Raw genomic sequence first — 18,902 nt, 5'->3', positions numbered from 1 at the left:
TAGGGTAAATACTTTGATCATTTGTCTTAAAGTTTCAATGTCACAACATGTGCGAGACTCCTTGACTCTCCGCAGAATAGCACAATGACATGACTGATGTCATGTTAGTGTAAGAGCACTAGCATCAAAAGAGCCAGGACTAGGAGACTACTTAACATGTCTATTTATCACAGCCAGTCTACCATCTGGTGAAAAGAAAGAATAAAGCAAACGTCAACCATTTATCTTGATACCTATTAAAGTGCTTACTGTGTGTGGGATCTATCATTTGCATTTGCTTCATCATCAGGCACAAAGAGAACTACACTGATTTTAGAGACTCTCGGGCCATGAGATCACTTTTTGCTGAAATAAATGATAATGATTTATATAATATTTGGTTTCATGTTTACCTATAGCTGTTTCACATAGTAATATGATAAAAATGATAAAACAGATTTTTAAGTAACTTCAAAAAAATTCACAATCTCAAGGTCGCAAACTATAAAATGGTATACATTTAAATATACAATTTAATCACATGGCATTATATCATATCTTGTTTACAATTAGTTTTTCCTTATCCACAGTAAACCACTAAACGCAAATAGTGAAATAAGCCATGTGTAATCATACAATTAACATTTTACTAGGAAATAGTATGTGTAGTATGGTTTCAGCACCATAGACAGTTCCCATTTCTGCTGACAGTCCAGAGAGGGTTCACTATGGCTTTTGTCCATCTATCATGATCTGCTCTCTGATAACACCCACGGCACAGATCAGTGTTCCTGCAAATCACCAGAAGACAAACAGTCTCTCTTTGCCAACCTCAGTGATGGATTTGTGCTGTGTCTGTCGTTAAAAGCTAGTGCTCATTCTGAACATTGCAGGTTTTCTAGTAATGTTCTCAGGCAGCTGAAAAAGATCTTATCTAACATCAGGTGTATGTGCAATGGTAGCAATGGTGAACATTTGCTCTTTTGTTTGCTGCTTTGTATTGGGCAGTGGGAGCTCGGTGGTTGAGGTACTCAACTTATAATCGTAAGGTTGTCAGTTGCCCCACCGTTGCCACTGTTGACCCCAGAGCAAGGCCCTTAACCCTCAATTGCACAAATTGTATTCAGGCACAATTGTATCTTGCTTTGGAAAAACAAGTGACAGCTAAAGGCTGTAAATGATGTGGCACATTCATTAGTGAATGTGAATTGATGCCTTGGGAAGAAATTGAGAAACATGCCTTTATTTCCCATATCTTTTCCACAGGTGGGGACAAGTTCCAGAGAAGGGAATAACGGGGCACAAAATGGCTGGCTAATCATAAAGTTTATCCTTTGTCTTAGGGAAACGTTACTTCTGAGGAATACTTACATTTACTAGTCATTCAGTCAGGTTTTGGTGCACAGCTGGTACAATTCTGACACTTAGTGTCAACAATCCTCATTAATATTAAAACTTTATTAAATGTATTTTCTGGGAAAAAGTTCGACATTCCACTATATTAGACACATAAAACATCTAAATATAGTACACTTGGTAAGTAACGGGCAAAACATTGATTATTCCTAAATAAAAGGCTCTTTAGCTTCGAATGTAGTTATCATTCCCACCTCGTCAACGGTTTTAAGCATATCCTCCAAAAAGCCATTACAGAGGACTACTTGTGTTTTAAACATGTGACTAACTGGGGCGGGGGGAGCATCAAAGAAGCAAGGCATCCGTGTCTGCTAGCGGCTGTCCATTGAAATTTGGTTCCCTCACAAACTGACACATACACGGACGACGACGATGCGGAGTAGGAGGGTCAGGCAGAGCACAGTTGTCGTTGACTTTATAAAGGAATTTAATCGCGATTCATAGGCATTTTGCACTGTAAAGCATTTCCGTGTTGCAGTCAGTCGCGGCTGTAAATTTAGCGTCACATCCTCACGTTTCCTCTTAATTGTTGGACCGATAATCTATTTCTATTTCGCTCTCGCTGTGATTGTGGCATGTCACTATATGACTAAAGGTCACTGAATCCGCTCCCAGGAACATTGAAATAGCAATCGGATAATCTAATTCTCGTTCATAATGGAAGCAATTTGTTACAGAAGTTCATCAGTGGACTAAGGAACTAGCACGGACTGAAATCTTGTGGCGCTGACTTTAGTTGGGTTTATGTCTGACACAAGAATTTCCATCAGTTCCCTGCGTATTCGATTTAAATTGTGAAGCAAAATAGTCGTCTGATGAATTTGGTCGCGTTGGAAACATGATGTGTACATTTCAGCGAGGAATGGGACGTGGTCCGATGAACTTTGAATACTGCTCTTTGCCTTGGTGAGTTACGATGATTTTGTGTGTGTTTGTTTTGGGGTTTTTTGTTTATTTGTTTGTTTGCTTGCTTTTCTTTAATTGTCCGTCGGGTATTAATACTTGTAAACTATAGAATCCACTCTACGTATACTGTACTTTGTAAGTTTATGTTTCATAATTCCACTGTATTCTCACGGTGAGCAATGAGCAATGAGCAGACATACGCGAGCACACTGTGCTTATTACACGCCTTATCTGAGCTAATGAACTACAAGTACAATCCCCCAAGAACACGTATTTGATGCCATTTGATGTGTTTCATGTATTTAATGCCATTTGTTATTTAATAGGCAATCTCTCTCCCTCTCTATCTGTCTGTCTGCCTGTCTCTGTCTCGCTCCCTCTCTTTTGTACGCACACACACACACACACACACACACACACACACACACACACACACACACACACACACACACTCCTCTGTGCATGCACACACACAATAACTTTTTGTTGATATTTCCACAAGGGACCAAATATCCCAAAAGTGGCGAGCTTTGAGGTGAAATTGTTGTGACAAATGTTAGTGATGCATGAAATACCATCTTAAACTATTCACAAACCATTTGTCCAGTGATTGACCCATTTAAATGTATGCCTTTAAGCCTCAATCAAAGGCATCAAGATCAAGCAATGATTACTAGCAGTTCCTCCAAATAAATCAACTTTATGAGGTATTGCACCAAAGAAACAGAACAAGCAAGGTTAAACTGAAGTATAATACACCATCATGTTCATGTAATATTCAGAACTCTGTAAATGGGAGACCCAAGCTTGCTGAATACTGTTGCATTTTATTCTGTATTACATTGAAGACATGGTTTCTGTGTAGAATGAATGGAAGACTGTATTCGTAAATCATGTTCACTGTATTTATTGGCAGCACTGGGATGCATCACAGTGAGATCTGGTGAGATATTGTGCAGTATATCAGCTCAGTTTGTCACAGATGGAGCAACTGTGCTGCAGCACAGTGCTTGGAAGACTCTGGCCAATGGAAAGAGCATAGAAGCAAATGCCCTGTGAGGATTTTAGCAGAGCTCTGTTATGTGTCTGTTTATTACCCACAGTGGGCACACTGTTCAACATCCTCCTGATCCAACTTCAAAGCCTGCACAATACAGAGCTTAGAGCATGACATGAATGCTCTGCTCTTTCAAATGTTTGTGTGTGTGTGTGTGTGTTCTGCTGAAATTTCTTTCCTTCAATGATTCATATACACTCATTTTATTATGTACACTACTATCATGTACAGTTACAGACTAGTCTTTCTGATTTTGTGCATGGTGCATCAGCCATCCTCTACCTCATTTATCAATGTTTAATTTAATGACCAAATGATCAGTGGTGACTTTATGTTATTTGGGTGGAGGTACATTTTCAGCTCAGCAGTCACACTGACATGGCAGCTGCATTGGAACAAGTGTATCAGAACCAGCAGTGATATTCGAGTTTTTATACATATTGGGAGTGGTCTGCCACTCAAAGATATCCAGACAAAAGCAGCACTGTGGTTAGAAACTGAACAATGATCAAATCCAGAAGATGTTTAGAAATTGTTTATGGCACAAATGGGCTATATTCCCTAACTGTACACATCTGAGTTGCATTTACGAAGTAGGTGTTTTTAATAAACTTGTTTGTTGAATTCAAAATATATTAAAATAGTTTGAATAATTTGTAGTCTAGTTTTATATTTTATGACATACCAGTGATGAATGAATGTAGTGGGTGTTTCCATGTATGTATGTAAGATATGTCTGTTTTATGGTTCATAGCCCTCCAAGTCGATAAGTACAGCTGCTTTCACATTTCTTGGTTTGCTTCAATGTGTGAGTTTTCCCACATTGGTAGCTACATTTTTAATGTCTTTATATCGACCATTAAAACAGCATACACAAACATCAGTATCTTATCCTATCTACTTGTTCTCAATGGTTCATTCAGCACATCCAAATGTGTAATGGAGCCCGAGATCAGAGGCTGGGGGAGCCAGACTGATCTCTCTCAGTCAAGTGAATGTGCCATAGTGTGCCTCATTGGAGCCTTTTTTCTTCAAATGGCTATCTACAGGTAAAGTGGCTCCCTAACAAGTCTTCAGATTAATGAATGACTCATGCACTCATGCTCTGATACAGCTATTGTACTGCATCAGAAACCCCTGGCCTGGAGAGTGATTGGCTGAGCATACAGTAGGCGGGCAGACCTGAGCATGAGAGAGGCTTTGGGCTGAGCAACTATAGCTCATTATTTTATGATAATGAAGAAAACTGGCAGATCACTGAATCTGTCCTGACTCTGGGCCTTATGTGAGACATGCAAGAGAAAAGAATAGGCTTAGGAAGATTGGTTTACTGATTAGAGCTTTATATTTATTTGTTTACTTATTTTTGTGCAATTATAATGACAAATCCTGGAAGTTTTAAGTTGCGCTGACAAACTGCCTGACTATTCAACTACATTCCATTCCAAGTAGTATATTTTTTAACACACAAAATTATTCACATATATGTGCAGTGTGTTACAAAACAACCATATTTTTTTTGTCTGTTTTAGGGGGACCCTCTAGGTCTCTTCCACCAGGTGCACCAGGTTGTCTGGCTTTCATTTTTAAGGGAGATCATTTTTTTCATTTTTAAGGGAGATATGCTTTACTGGCATTTATAGATGCTTTTTCTTTGCATTGCTTTAAGCCACACAGTGATATGTGGCCAAATAAAAATGTAAAAGTACTAAATTTACAAGCAAGAGAGCAATAAAGTGGTAACTTTTTCACCTCCTCTCCTTTCACATTTCAAAGAGATTTTTATGGAACTTGTAATCTATTCTTTGTTGTGTTTTATTGCAAAATATGTGTTCCGATTACACACATTTTAATTCAATGAACTGCTCTGTTTAACAGTCATGGTTAATTGATTAAATCTAAATGTATGCCTTGCATTTGAATATATTGTCTATATATCAGTAGCTGTAAGGATAAATTTACAGACAAGACAATATGTATCACACAAAGACAATAATTCAAATGACCTTTTTACCAATCCTCACAAGATCAAAAGCAAGTGTTAATTCATTATACACTGTCTAAAGTGGTGCCTGTTGATGCAACTAAGAGAAAACAATGGAATTTGAACAAATCCTATTCTGTTCACAGCATGAAAAGTACACCTAGTCTTACAGTACCTTTACCTTGTTTAGAAATAAAACATACTTTCATTTTCCTGTTCCCTATGTCCGTGGCATAAGTGCAATACTCACTAGCCATTTGTTATCATTGTTAAGAATACCTGCCCTTACTGAATTCATGGGGATCTGAATTTTGGTTTTCATTTGAGCTCTTATGTTTATTTTTTGGTCTCATAAACTAGTTTGTTTTCTGTTTTTAAAAGATACAGCAAGGTTAGACAGAATGTCTGATGCAGTATTCATTACCTGATGCAATGGATTTCAGTCCTGCATACTATTCACTAAGATTTTTGTTTTATTTCTGTTTGTTTAATATTTATTTTATTGACATTTATGTTCTCTTTGATGCACTACATTTCCCACCTTTGTCTTTTTGTACACCTCTTTTAGAACTCATTAGCACTACATAAATAATTATGACTTGCAGTCATTTTATTTTTACAAAGGATTGTTACCATACCACTTAATGAATATTACTGTTTACTGTCATGGGTTACATAAGAAGAGGGTTCATTAGGAGCAAAAACGTATTACTCAGCACAGAAGGGAGTATGGAAAGTTTATCGGCTCCTCGGTTTATCGGTAGTTGACTTTGAAGATGGATTTTAGGGTTGCTTGAAGACAGACTTTCATATGTCAGAATTACACACTGGATCCTGTGGAAGAGCCTCCATTGATATCTTTTAATCAGCCTCTCCTCTCAAACACCCAAAGCCCTTCATTCACTATCATCAGACATACTTGAAAAAGGAAATGTCATTTAAAAAGTAGTTTGCATATTTGCATATTCCCAGGAGAGTTTGTCAAACCTCAGCACCTTGAAAGAGCTTTCATGAGACTCAAACAGATGTTGAGAGAACTCAGATTTGGTAGTTCCCAAATCTCATTACTCAAGGCCATTTGGAAAAGCAATAGCTTTGCATGCAGTTGGTCTGACACTGGAATGAATGTTTATCTGCTATGCAGGGTGGAGTTGAATTCCATGCCATTAGGATACGAGTGAGTGGAGCTGTTGATGAGTATGGGGTAGCAGTGGTTTCTGTTGTTTTTGGATTGTCTGTCTAGTGCAAATTTTAATTTAGGCCTGTCTGATTTGAACACCAATAATCTTCTGCTGTAAGACAAAAAAGTTTGAAAACTATTAGCATGTTACATAAATGACAAAAACATTATTACAGTGTAGTGATAGGTAAAATCTATATATACTTATGTATATATAAAACAGGTTTATTCTTCAATCTCTGACCCATTTTAATTTATACACAAAAGGAATTGCCATAAATCCAGATTATAATTATATTGATTATTAATAAGCACATGCTTTTGTGGTTTTTCTCCCTTTTGTGTGTGTGTGTGTGTGTGTGTGTGTGTGTGAGAGAGAGAGAGAGAGAGAGAGACCTTTGTCTGTCCTTAATCTTAAAGTACAAATGAATGTCTGCAACTAGTGAGTATGCAAACAGAACAAAATAGTACACTATTTAAATTGCCTTTTTTCCATTTTGACTGCCATTTATATAAAATTATTCCCTCTTATTACTAGAAATAGCTATGCTCTCAAAATGATTTAACCCTCTAGGTAAGGACACAGGACCTTGTCATAGTTACCATTTACATGACAAATTACAGAGCATTTCTCTGGCCAGTATAAGCCTTGCCATTTGGGTATAAATGTTCTCAAAACAAAGTTAAATTGAAAGTTGTGTCAAGCAGCAATGCTAAAATGAATATATATTTCTGTCTTTATAAATAACCTTTGAGAGCAATTAAAAAAAATATTTGAAACAAATTTGGCTCTTAATTGAGTTGGGGCAATGGGGGTGGCATTGCTGGAGACTCATTATTACAGTACCTGAAGTATTATGTTTTATTATTTTGTTGTTGATGGTTGTACTATAACAGACAGTTAATTTGCAATGTGTTAATAAGATGCTAGGTTGCTTCACAGCTAACTGACCATTTAATGTGTCATCATCACAGATCACTGAGAAAAAAGAAATAGTGTAACAGGGGTGGGTGACAGTTTGAGTTAAGCCAAAATTATGTTTTAAAAGAGGGATTATATTATTTTACACTAAAGAAGAAATTGACTATATAAGAAGATAAATGGGTTAGAGCAGCTCACTCAAGACCTACAATTAAAATAATTCCTATTGCTTCTAGTTCAGAGTGAATCTGGTTAACGGCACTGACTGTCAAATGATGTGCTTCTACAGTTTTGTTCTCATTGTCTCTGAGTGGGGTTATATGATTATAGATGTTCACATTCTATAAAGGAACAGTAGCTCTGCATAGATGAATAATTATGCATTCATTTGATCTTTGTTTGAAGAGTGATCAAAAATATGAAACTTTGCTAAGAGGAATCTTCCTGAATCAGCATACCATCAGAAAAATAAGCAAAATAAAGCAGGTCAAACTGTAGGTCTAGATAGCTATGTGGATATTATTTTGGGGAAAAAATGAACTATTTTCACTTCTGTAATGCTTGTAGTAGTGTGTTGAATTCCATGGTCAGCACTACTCAGTGTGCACAAGTTTTCCTAAGGTGATGGATCTCCACAGATGGATTTGTAGTGGAAATTTGAAGTAAATCTTATTGCCTCTCATAGCTTATTTTCCACATCAGTTTGCCTAACATGGTGCCTAATGCAGAACAGGTTACATTGTATTGTCATACAGGTGCTGTTATTCTGTTTTAGGTGTGGTTATTCCATTTTTATTCCATCTGTTCTTGTTCATTGACTTTAAAATAGTGACATATACTGATTTTATTTATCCAGATGCATTACTAAATACTCAGTAGAACTAATAGTAAGAAAATATTAAAGATATAAAGTTATTCGAATAGAATATCAATGTGAAGCTCTCAAGAGCACCATATAAACAATGATTTGGCACATGAGCAGAGGAACACTGAATTGCTACACACCCCTTTTTCTGTGGTTCACCGTAGCGTCGAAATAATGCTACGTTCTGGGATCCCTGCTGTGCACTTGTGTTTCATTGGAGCAGGCTCATCATTATGCATGGAGGAGTGCGGGTGTCTATGTTGAAGAATTGGATGTCATGCAGCAAAAAAGCCAGCTTTTAAATCTGCCATAATCACAGCAGAAGTGCTGTAGGCCAGATTGGAGTTGTGTTCAACCTGTTATGGATCTGCTTATCAGACTATTACATTGTGAGGTTTTATGAGATGAGCACTTAGAAGCACAGCATACGAAAGAGGACTTAAATAAGGATAAAGGCAGTGAGTTGACCACAAGGGATTCCTACATGTTTCTGATGCAATTTAAATTTTATCCTGAATATTTTATATGAAATTGTCAGGTTCTACATGTGACAGTACCATTATTATTTGATAAATGTCAGCACTGAATTTTTATCAGTGTATTGAAAATTGCTCATCATAGTACTCTCGGGATTATATGGTTAATTATAGTCTTAATAGTGGAACCCAAACATTGATGTACCCTATCCTATTTGGTCCATTGGTGATATATTTTGTAGCTAGGTCCACTTAGTGCTTGTCTCTAGTTAAAAGCCCTATAATCAGGAAGCTTTCGGAGCTAAATTACATGTAAATTGATGCCACTCTAGTCAGCATCAATGAAGTAAACCTACAAAATATTAAACCCCTGTATGGATAACGTGCATTCTAAAAAATGCTTGAATCTCTTACTTATTTATTTCGGTGCACAATGCAGCATATGAAGTGTCATTCCTTCAGTAATGTGAATATCAACAAGAAATAAAAATGAATTTAGACCAAAAGACCCTCTTTATGACTTAAACACTTTTAATAAACTCTATGTGTCTTTACAGATACACAATATTAGCGGGATGAAATTTGAGGACCACCCACACATCTGCTCACATGGCAGACAGTTGTCATCATAATATAGTAATGAGCCTCTTTTCCAACATCTGCTTCAGTCGTGGCTTCAGGAAATGATTGACAACACATGGCAAAAAAAGGAAATTAATAATAGCAGGACCAGAACAAAAAGGTAGAACAGTAAGAGGAAAAAAAAAACAGATTTCAGATAGAGGAGGTGGGAGCATTATATGTATCATTAATGGAATACTCTCCAGAAGTATTGTCATTCATGGTAAAGCTAACCAAAGTAGGTTTTGAAAAATATCATTGTTTTTATTATCTTAACATTACACTGAAGAGACAATGTTTCAGTCAGGTAAAACTGATTTTAAAAATACTGTAATCTTGTTTGCTAAGATATGAGGAGTCTCTTTTTATCTTATATGTTGGATGTAGTTAAAGAATGCATATGAAGCAGGCACCACAGACGTCTAATTCATACAGAATTTCACCAGATTTTTCAGTCCTTGGTCCTTGCTTGTCAGCACTTCTCTTGAGCTCAGCTCACAGGTGTTCAGTGGGGCTTAGGTCAAGCAATTGGGAAGACTGCTGCAGAAGCTTCATTCTGTGGTCAGTGAATCTTTTGTCTGGATTTTGTGGCATGCTTTGGATCATTGTCTTGCTAGAAGATTCAACATTAGCCTTCCAGGCAGAGTCAACTAGAACTAAAACTTGTTGGCATGTTTTGGAATCCATATTTTGGAATCCTAACAACTTTTCCATGGCCTTTTGAAGAAAAACAATCACACCTGTGTTCCAGGCTGCTTCCATGCTTCTCTAAGCCATGACTCATTTTTAAACCAGGCTCACCTCTGATGATATCTTCTAGAATCTGGATTTTTTTCTCATCTTACTGGAGAACCTAGTTTCAACCAAATGTCAAAAAATGTTTACTGAACTACAGGCACTTACACTACATGGTCCAAAGTATGTGAAACTTTATGTTCAGCTTTCAGCTACACCCATTACTAACAGGTTTATAAAATCAAAGACATAATCATACAATATCCATTGATAAACTTTTGCACTGGAATGGGTTGTACTGAAGAGCTCAGTGACTTTAAACTTGACTGTGTTCATAGGATTCCACCTTTGATACAAGTCACTTTGTGAATTTTCCACCCTGCTAGATCTGCCCCGATCAACCATAAGTGCTAGTATTGTGAAATGGAAGCATCCAGGACCAACAGCTCAACCATGAAGCAATAAACGACCCAAACTCACAAAGTTGGGCTGCCCGTCTCTGAAGTGCATAGCACATAAAAATTGTGTATGTTCAAATGCATCATTTTCTACAGAGTTTGATACTGCCTCTAGAAGCAACATCAGTACAACAACTGTGCATCAGGAGCTTAATTCAATGAGTGTCCGTGCAGCTGCACACAAGCCTAAAATCACTATGTGCAATGTGAAGTACTGGCTGGAGTGGTTTAAAGCTTGCCATCAATGGATTCTGGAGCATTGGAAATGTGTTCTCTAGAGCGATGAATCACATAGAGCCTACACAGAGCCCTGACCTTAGCCCCACTCATCACCTTTGGGATGAATTGGAACCTCAATTGTGAGCCAGGCCTTCTTGTCTGACATTGCTCAATATAGTCAGATGATCAGGTATCTGCATACCTTGGGTCATATGTTTGTGGTTCATTTACATCACAAGCTTTCTCTTGGTAAGCCTACCAAATAAATTGTCAGTATAGAGAAATTGTAGCTTTAGACACTCTAGGATGAAGGCAGTGCCTCCAGTTGACAATTGAACTAAGTTATGACCCTTGAGCAATCATCATTGCTGTGCAGTGGCATAAAAGCTAACCTTTTTACTGCCCCTTTGTCTTCTTTATTTTTTTTGGCCTGCATTTCACCTTACTTATATGCACAATTCAAAAATGAATTTATGGATAACCAAGAGTATGAAAGACTTAGGTGTGCATGAAAAGATAAAATGTGAATGTATCACTGTATGTCAAATAGATTTTTCTAGAGATGTCAATAACTAACACAAATTTATTGTGTTGGTCTTTACCAATGAAGCCATTCAATCTGGAAAGCACTGTATTTTAAAGTATGGCTTATAACGAGTTATATGTATTAATTTGTGAGGGATTTTCTTTTGTAAATTTAATGTAATAATGTAATTTGTGTCATTACATTGGATAGACTGAATGGATATGGTAACATAATCCCACCACAACAGCTGGTAGTTGAATTAGGAAATTAGTTTTTTGATACTTTTTTTTTCCTCTGGAAGAAAAAAAGCAATCATTATCTATAGAAAGCCTTTGAGTGAATATTTTATTTCAATTTTTGATAAAGAGATTATTCCCATAATGAATAATCTTTCTCCTCAGTCCAGTTCATTGTCCTGAGGCAGTGTTTATAGCCTTAAGAAAGATGGAAAATTTCTGGCTAATTACTTTTGTTTTGTGTTTGTGTGTGTGTGTGTGTGTGTGTGTGTGTGTGTGTGTGTGTGCAGGTGTACATTCTGGGACAGGAGGCCATGCTGATGTCCCATTCTGTGTGGTGGAGTGTGCTCTCACCTCAGTGCCTGTGCTACTGAAAGCCTGTGCTGTCTGGCTTCCCCATGGCTCTATGGAAGAAGCTGCTGTCTCTCAGCCTCCATTGCTGGTTGGCTGCTTCTGCCACTCTGGCTGAGCAGGGACCTACTGGGCCCCTAGACTGGCTCCTCTCAGACAAGGGCCCCTTCCACCACTCACAGGAGTATGCTGACTTTGTGGAGAGAAACCGTCAGGGTTTTTGCACCCGGTACAAAATATACAGGTAAGATACACATACATAATAAACATACTTCTGTTGGTCAACTAATACTCCTCATCTTTGAACTGGAATAATTCTGACTTTGTTATTTGTACTCCTATATGTGTTTTGCAAGAGCAAATTGCTAGCAAAGTTTAATTCCCAGCATAAGAGTGTTTATATATATATATGTGTGAATGTGAGCTATAAATGTGGATGTTTTCAATACATGTCCAACGTTTGTACTATGCAATTTTATCACCCCTATCTTCATTGCCGAATATTCATGTTGCTCAGGTATAAATGTATTAATGAGGAAAACAGTGAAATATTGCAGTCTATTAACAAAACAAAACCATACCTAATTTAAGATGCAATCAGCGATGTTGGTGAGCTAGCTGAGTATTGAACAATTACAACCCAGTAAAGACATCTCTTGTGATAAATGTCTTCACCACAATAGATATTAAAAAGCAAGTTTGAATCTGCCCTTTTTGAAGTATGTCATATTCATTTGACTGACACATCAAAAGAGTGTCAGTGCATTTATTGGAAGTTGCTGATTTCTGAACAATATGTATAATCAACAAATTATAGTATGAGCTTGATCTATCAGGCATGCAGCATGTTGTTTTTATTACAGGAAACTAATTGGCCACTTGGGAGGCTTGTTTTACCAGTCACCTTCTATATGCCTGTAATTTGTAGAAAAAAATATTGATGTCCCTCAAGAAGGTGGACGTATTCCAGAGTTGTGGATTATTTATTATTCATATTCAATATAGTATTGCCTAGAATTCAAGACTAATTTATCCACATAATTTTCAGAGCTGCATGAAATAACATGACACGTACATTTTGTGACATATCACATACCACTCTATAAAGATTTTAAGATTTAAGAGTAATATGATTGACTGAAAAGATGTTTGTTGCCACTATACTCTCCCATATTCCACTTCAACCAATGTGGCACAGATATAGCTTAAATATAAAAGTGTGTGTGTGTGTATGTGTGGTGTGCGTGCATGTGCGTGCCTTTTGGGTTCACCGTCATGTCTTTGTTATACATAGTAACAACTGTGACTGCACTCCAAAAGCATTTCCCATAGTACCCAATAGTTAATTATTATATGGATAGCTTAATGGTGGCCCTGAAGGTGTTTGCTCAGGAGAAGCAGCATGTTTACACAATCATCTGGATCCCATGAGAAGTATTGGTTATGCAAGGCTGATGTGATGAAGTCATGGTCTGCTGTTTATCCCCAGTGTGCCAGTCCTGAGACGTAATAATAATTTAGCTGCAAACATTAAAAATTACAAATACTTCTGCTGTACATGAAATTGACTCTTATAGTGTGAAGCAAAGTGATGGGCAAACGCTTATTTGATTAATTGATTTTTAAAAAAGAATTTCTACATAATCTATGACAAAAAGGATTTTGACATATTTTTTATGCACTTCTTGGTGATAACTGAAGCCAGTTAATAATATACTTAATAGTCCAGCCTTAAATTGGGTTTAAATTGTGACTGTCCTTGGCAAGGGACCCCTGAAACCTAATGAGATCAATGTGCAGCTGCATCCTCTGCTTTCCTCTTGCTAAGTGTTTTATCAACACATCTAGCTACCTGCATTGTGACAGTAGGCTTCAGGGCTATTACAAAAACTGTGTTCAAGTGTACCCCTTACAGATTAGTTTCTTTTGTACAAAGAGAGAACCTCCATGCTAGGAAATGACAACAACTAAACAACTTACGAAGTGCAGCATTAAGCCATAGTAAAGCAAATGTATGATATATTTTAGCACAAAACATTAATACAGTACATGATGTGCATAAAAATGAAACATGGAATTCAAAGAGTTCTAGAAGCTTGCATGAATGGTGTCAGAAGCATGACATATAACGCTGATCAACAACTCAGGGTCAAATTCGGTATAGTTCATTAAAGTTCAATTAAGTGCTACAGAGACCTGCATGATCTAATATCCCTAGCCTTCTGTCGGCCTCTGTCCGTGTGCCTCTGTACACAGAACCAATTTTAAGTTGTAATAAAATGACACCATGGTTTGAAATTGCCTGATGGATCAGCAACAGAAGATTGCATGCTTCATAAGATTACTGTATGTACATTGCATTCAGCCAAATGCAGAATAATTTATGCTCATATACATTTCTTTTTTATTTATGGTGCTGTTTTCTCCTTTTGCTGTGCATTATTTGTGAACTATATGATCTATTTGTTTAAACATAGTGACTAATCAGTGTCTCCCCTGAAGATGATTAAGGAAAGAAACCACTCATTCAGTTATTTAATTTTATTTTTGATAGGCTATTTCTGGTTTGTTTGAGGGTCTTGGGTGACAACTCCTGCTGTTTTGGAATATGTAGTACTTGGTTGTAAAATTGATAAGCAAATATTAGTACAACAATTAAATATATTACAATTTATTTAATATTAAATATAAAAAAAATTGTATGCTCTTATTTCCAAATTTTCCTAGTTTGAATAATAGCTTTCAGAAATACCTGGTTTTATATTGTTCTGTGAATACTTCAGGTGACTGACCTATAAATGCAGCACAAGTGTTATCCCTCCAACATTTTTAAAATGTATGTATTTATTTATATATTTATAAACTATTTATATATTATTTACTGTATTTATTGCCTATGAGTATCAAATGCCTTTAGTCTTCATTCCTTCATTCATAACAAATAACAATCATTAGTGTGTGTGTGTGTGTGTGTGTGTGTGTGTGTGTGTGTGTGTGTGTGTGTGTGTGTGTGTGTGTTTCTTTGTCTAGATAGGGTCCTTCATCAGTGCCCTGTTCTCATTGGTCATCAGTGCTATATTCTCAGTTGTCAGTTTCTGACCACAAGACCACTATTGACTGGATATTTTTGGTTGGAAGCCCACTCAAAAGCAAACCCCAAAAACACCCATGTACCTGATAAACTTGTAATAACACTGCTACTTTGAGATGAGAATGTTCTGCCACCCAGATGATATCTGATCAGCTGAGTTCTTAGAGTGACCAGTTTGGGTTGAGTCTGTAACATGCACTTATAAAATGCACCCGCATGATAGATGTATGTAATAAAGTGCCCTATGATGGCAAGTACAAGGTAGGTGTTTCTAATAAATTAACTTGTGACTGTTCAAACATGCAATTTCTTGATTTACAAAGTAATAAAAGTACAGAAGTTCAAATACATCACATGTTAGTGTGTATTATAAGTGAAATGTTATATGATGAAGTACTACTGTATGCTTTGTATAAAGTGTGTAATAAATACAGTGATATTGATCACCTTCAAAGATGCAGTACAGGGCCTGGAAAAAGTATTCATACCCCTTGAACTTTTCCACATTTTTTCATGTTACACTTACAGACTTAAAAATTTATATTTTACTGAGATTTTATGTGATGAACACAAAGTACCAAGTAGTTGTGAAGTGAAAAGATACATGGTTTTCAAATTTTTTAAGAAATAAAAATCTGGAAAGTGTAGCGTGCATTTGTATTCAGCCTCCTTGACTCAATACTTTGTAGGACCACCTTTCACTGTAATTACAGCTGCAAGTCTTTTGGGGTATGTCTCTGCCAGCTTTGCACATCTACAGGCTGAAATTTTTGCCCATTCTTTGCAAAATGGCTCAATATCAGTCAGATTGGATGGAGAGTCTGTGAACAGCAATGTTCAAGTCTTGCCACAGATTCCCAATGGGATTTAGCTCTGGTTATATGTTTAGGGTCATTGTCCTGCTAGAATGTGAACCTCTGCCCCAGTCTCAGGTCTTTTGCAGCCTCTAACAGGTTTTCCTCCAGGATTGCCCTGTATTTAGCTCCATCCATTTTCCCATCAACTCTGACCAGCTTTCCTGTCCCTGCTGAAGAAAAGCATCCCCACAGCATGATGCTGGCACCACCATGTTTAAATGTAGGGATGTTGTGTTCATGATGATGTTCAGTATTAGTTTTCCACCACACATAGCGTTTTGCATTTAGGCCAAAAAGTTCAACTTTGGTCTCATCTGACCAGAGAACCTTCTTCCACATGTTTGTTGTGTCCACTACATGGCTTGTGGCAAACTGCAAACAAGACTTCTTGTTTTTAAAAATGGCTCTCTTCTTGCCACTCTTCCGTAAAGGCCAGATTTCTGGAGTACACGGCTAATAATTGGCCTGTGGACAGATTGTCCCACATAAGCTTTGGATCTCTGCACCTCCTCCAGAGTGACCATGGACCTCTTGGCTGCTTCTCTAAGTAGCTTCTCTAAGCTCTCCTTGCCTGGGCTGTCAGTTTAGGTGGACGGCCATGTCTTGGTAGGTTTGCAGTTGTGCCATACTCCTTCCAATTTTGGATGATGGATTGTGCTCCGTGAGATGTTCAAATCTTGGGGGTTTTTTTATAGCCTAACCCTGCTTTATATTTCTCCACAACTTTATCCCTGACATGTCTGGTGTGTTCCTTGGTTTTCAAGATTCTGTTTGATCACTAATGTTTTCTAACAAATCTCTGAGGTCTTCACAAAACAGCTGTAGTTATACTAAGAATAAATTACACACAGGTGGACTATATTTGCTAATTTGGTGACCTTTGAAGGCAATTGGTCACACTGGATGTTATTTAGGGGTATCAGAGTACAGGGGGCTGAATACAAATGCACGCTATACTTTCCATATTTTTATTTATTAAAACATTTGAAAACCATGTATCATTTTCTTTTCACTTCACAGTTACTTGCTACTTTGTGTTGGTTTATCAAATAAAATCCGAATAAAATTTAAATTTATAGGTGTAACATGAAAAAATGTGGAAAAGTTCAAGGGGTATGAATAATTTTTCAAGACCCTGTAAGTCACGAATTGTACATAATTTATGAATTAACATGTTTGTTTCATGTCGCAATGCTGAGTTCAATGAAATTCATTATAATTCTGGAATGATTATTGTCATTTGCTAACTTGGAGCCTTAGAGAGTGACATTTTGAAGTGTGCCTAGCCTGAACAACCTCTAATCACAATCACCAATCTACATTAAAGGACATCTGCAACCCACAAGAGCACAAAAAATACTCCTGAACACTCAGTACTCATACATGCTTCTCAGCAAATGCCATAATAAGGCTCTTCACATCTGTCTTCTAAATTGATATTGCTAGAACTAAGCATGTGATGTATATTTCAGCAGACACTGATCAATAAATTTATTAATTCATTAGTGCTCCTGTAGCTTACATGGTAGATCAGGTAGAGTAAGGGGCCACAAATATTGTCCTCCTAGTAAATATGTAAGACACAATTGATAAGACACACTTGATAACACTAAAAATGAGATGAAAAATGTGTTAACCGCATGATGTCTTCATAGTGACCACTACAGTTGTACTGTTTTTTTGTTTTTAAATTAATTCTAATTTTTCTTCATGTCTTCTACATTTATGTATCATTAATATCTGAACCTTGCAGCAACATGAATATTCTGCCATGTGTATATATAAAAAATTGTTGATTTCTGCACAGCTAAATGAATCATTTGCTAGAGCATGAGCATACACTCTTGCACTTAAATTTAGTAGCAATACATTATAAACCATATCCCTAACTGCAGAGACAGATATTAAATATTTCAGTGAGCAGCTACAGCTGACATCTATGGATTTGTGGGAATTTCTCTATGAATTCCTCCATATTCTCAGATATTAAAACGCTGGAATTTTTCATAGGCTGAAAACAATTTTGCAGCAGAATTTTCAGTGAATACTTTGCAAGATTAATAGTCGTATGTGCCCATGCGATTAGTGACTTCTTAATACTTATTACTCTGCATTATCGTAATTCCTTTGAGAGGCTCCTGTTATGAGCAAGGTTGTGTTTGAAACGGACAATCACTCCTTGACAGAGAAGTGACATTATTCCAGCACAGAGAGCTTGTATGAGCAACAGCTTTATTTTCTCCTTGGAAGTGCCAAATTCACATTAATCTCACTTGATATCCACAACACTTGCTTAGGATTTTAGTTACTGGGATACTTAAAGGAATATAAGGTAGAGATAATCAGCAGAGCATGCAAATGCTGTTATTATCTGAACTCTGTTTCACAATAAAGGTTTCACAGATTGTGTTGGTATTTTTGGTCTGTTCACAAGAAACATGCAAAAAAGCCTTATATCACTTGCTGACAAATAGACAGGCTATCAAAATGTTCAGATTTGCCTGATCTCTGTATGCCAGCTACGTTCACTGCATGCAAAATGTGAGCAGATATAAGAGAATGAGACAGATAATAATGGTGTTACAGGTTAATGTCTCTGTTGGAGAAGTCTCATGTTGTTCTTATTTCTGAGATCTGATTGCTTATTTCTGAGATCTGATCTCTCAATACCAGAATATGTTCTTCTGTCTAACTTTTATGGCACAGGGTCTGAGCAGTGCTTTAACACAAACTTCTCTACCTATTTCCACTCTATTAATATGCTGATAATTTCAGTGCAAAACATACCAGGAAAGATTAAAAGTGACAATATTATTTTCACAGCCAGCTCTATCTCCAAGCATGGCATTGTTTTTCTGCCAAATTTTAATAATCTTCAATGACACAGAGAAGATAAATTACCAGAAGTGGTCCTTCTAGTTACAATGGTGTGTAATAGCAATGTCCGGGTAATGAAAGTGCAACATCTCATCCCTACTTCAATTTTCCACCTTTTCACTTGATTGAATTTGAAAGAATTTTAA

General features: G+C 36.8%; 1 protein-coding gene across 1 annotated transcript in view; it reads left to right on the top strand.

The window, feature by feature from the left end:
• Positions 1-1,732: 1,732 nt before the first annotated feature.
• Positions 1,733-18,902, top strand: part of brinp3a.2 (bone morphogenetic protein/retinoic acid inducible neural-specific 3a, tandem duplicate 2) — a 30,367-nt gene continuing 13,197 nt past the window's right edge. Inside the window, exons 1-2 of the mRNA XM_026998807.3 lie at positions 1,733-2,301; positions 11,871-12,175. Coding sequence (XP_026854608.2) covers positions 11,979-12,175 — 197 coding nt within the window. The 5' untranslated portion in view covers positions 1,733-2,301; positions 11,871-11,978. The remainder of the gene's footprint in view (positions 2,302-11,870; positions 12,176-18,902) is intronic.

The sequence above is a fragment of the Electrophorus electricus genome, chromosome 7, assembly GCF_041902795.1.
Source record: "Electrophorus electricus isolate QZ-2024a chromosome 7, ASM4190279v1, whole genome shotgun sequence".
Taxonomy (NCBI): Eukaryota; Metazoa; Chordata; class Actinopteri; order Gymnotiformes; family Gymnotidae; genus Electrophorus; species Electrophorus electricus.
This window is presented reverse-complemented; position numbering and strand designations above follow the sequence as displayed.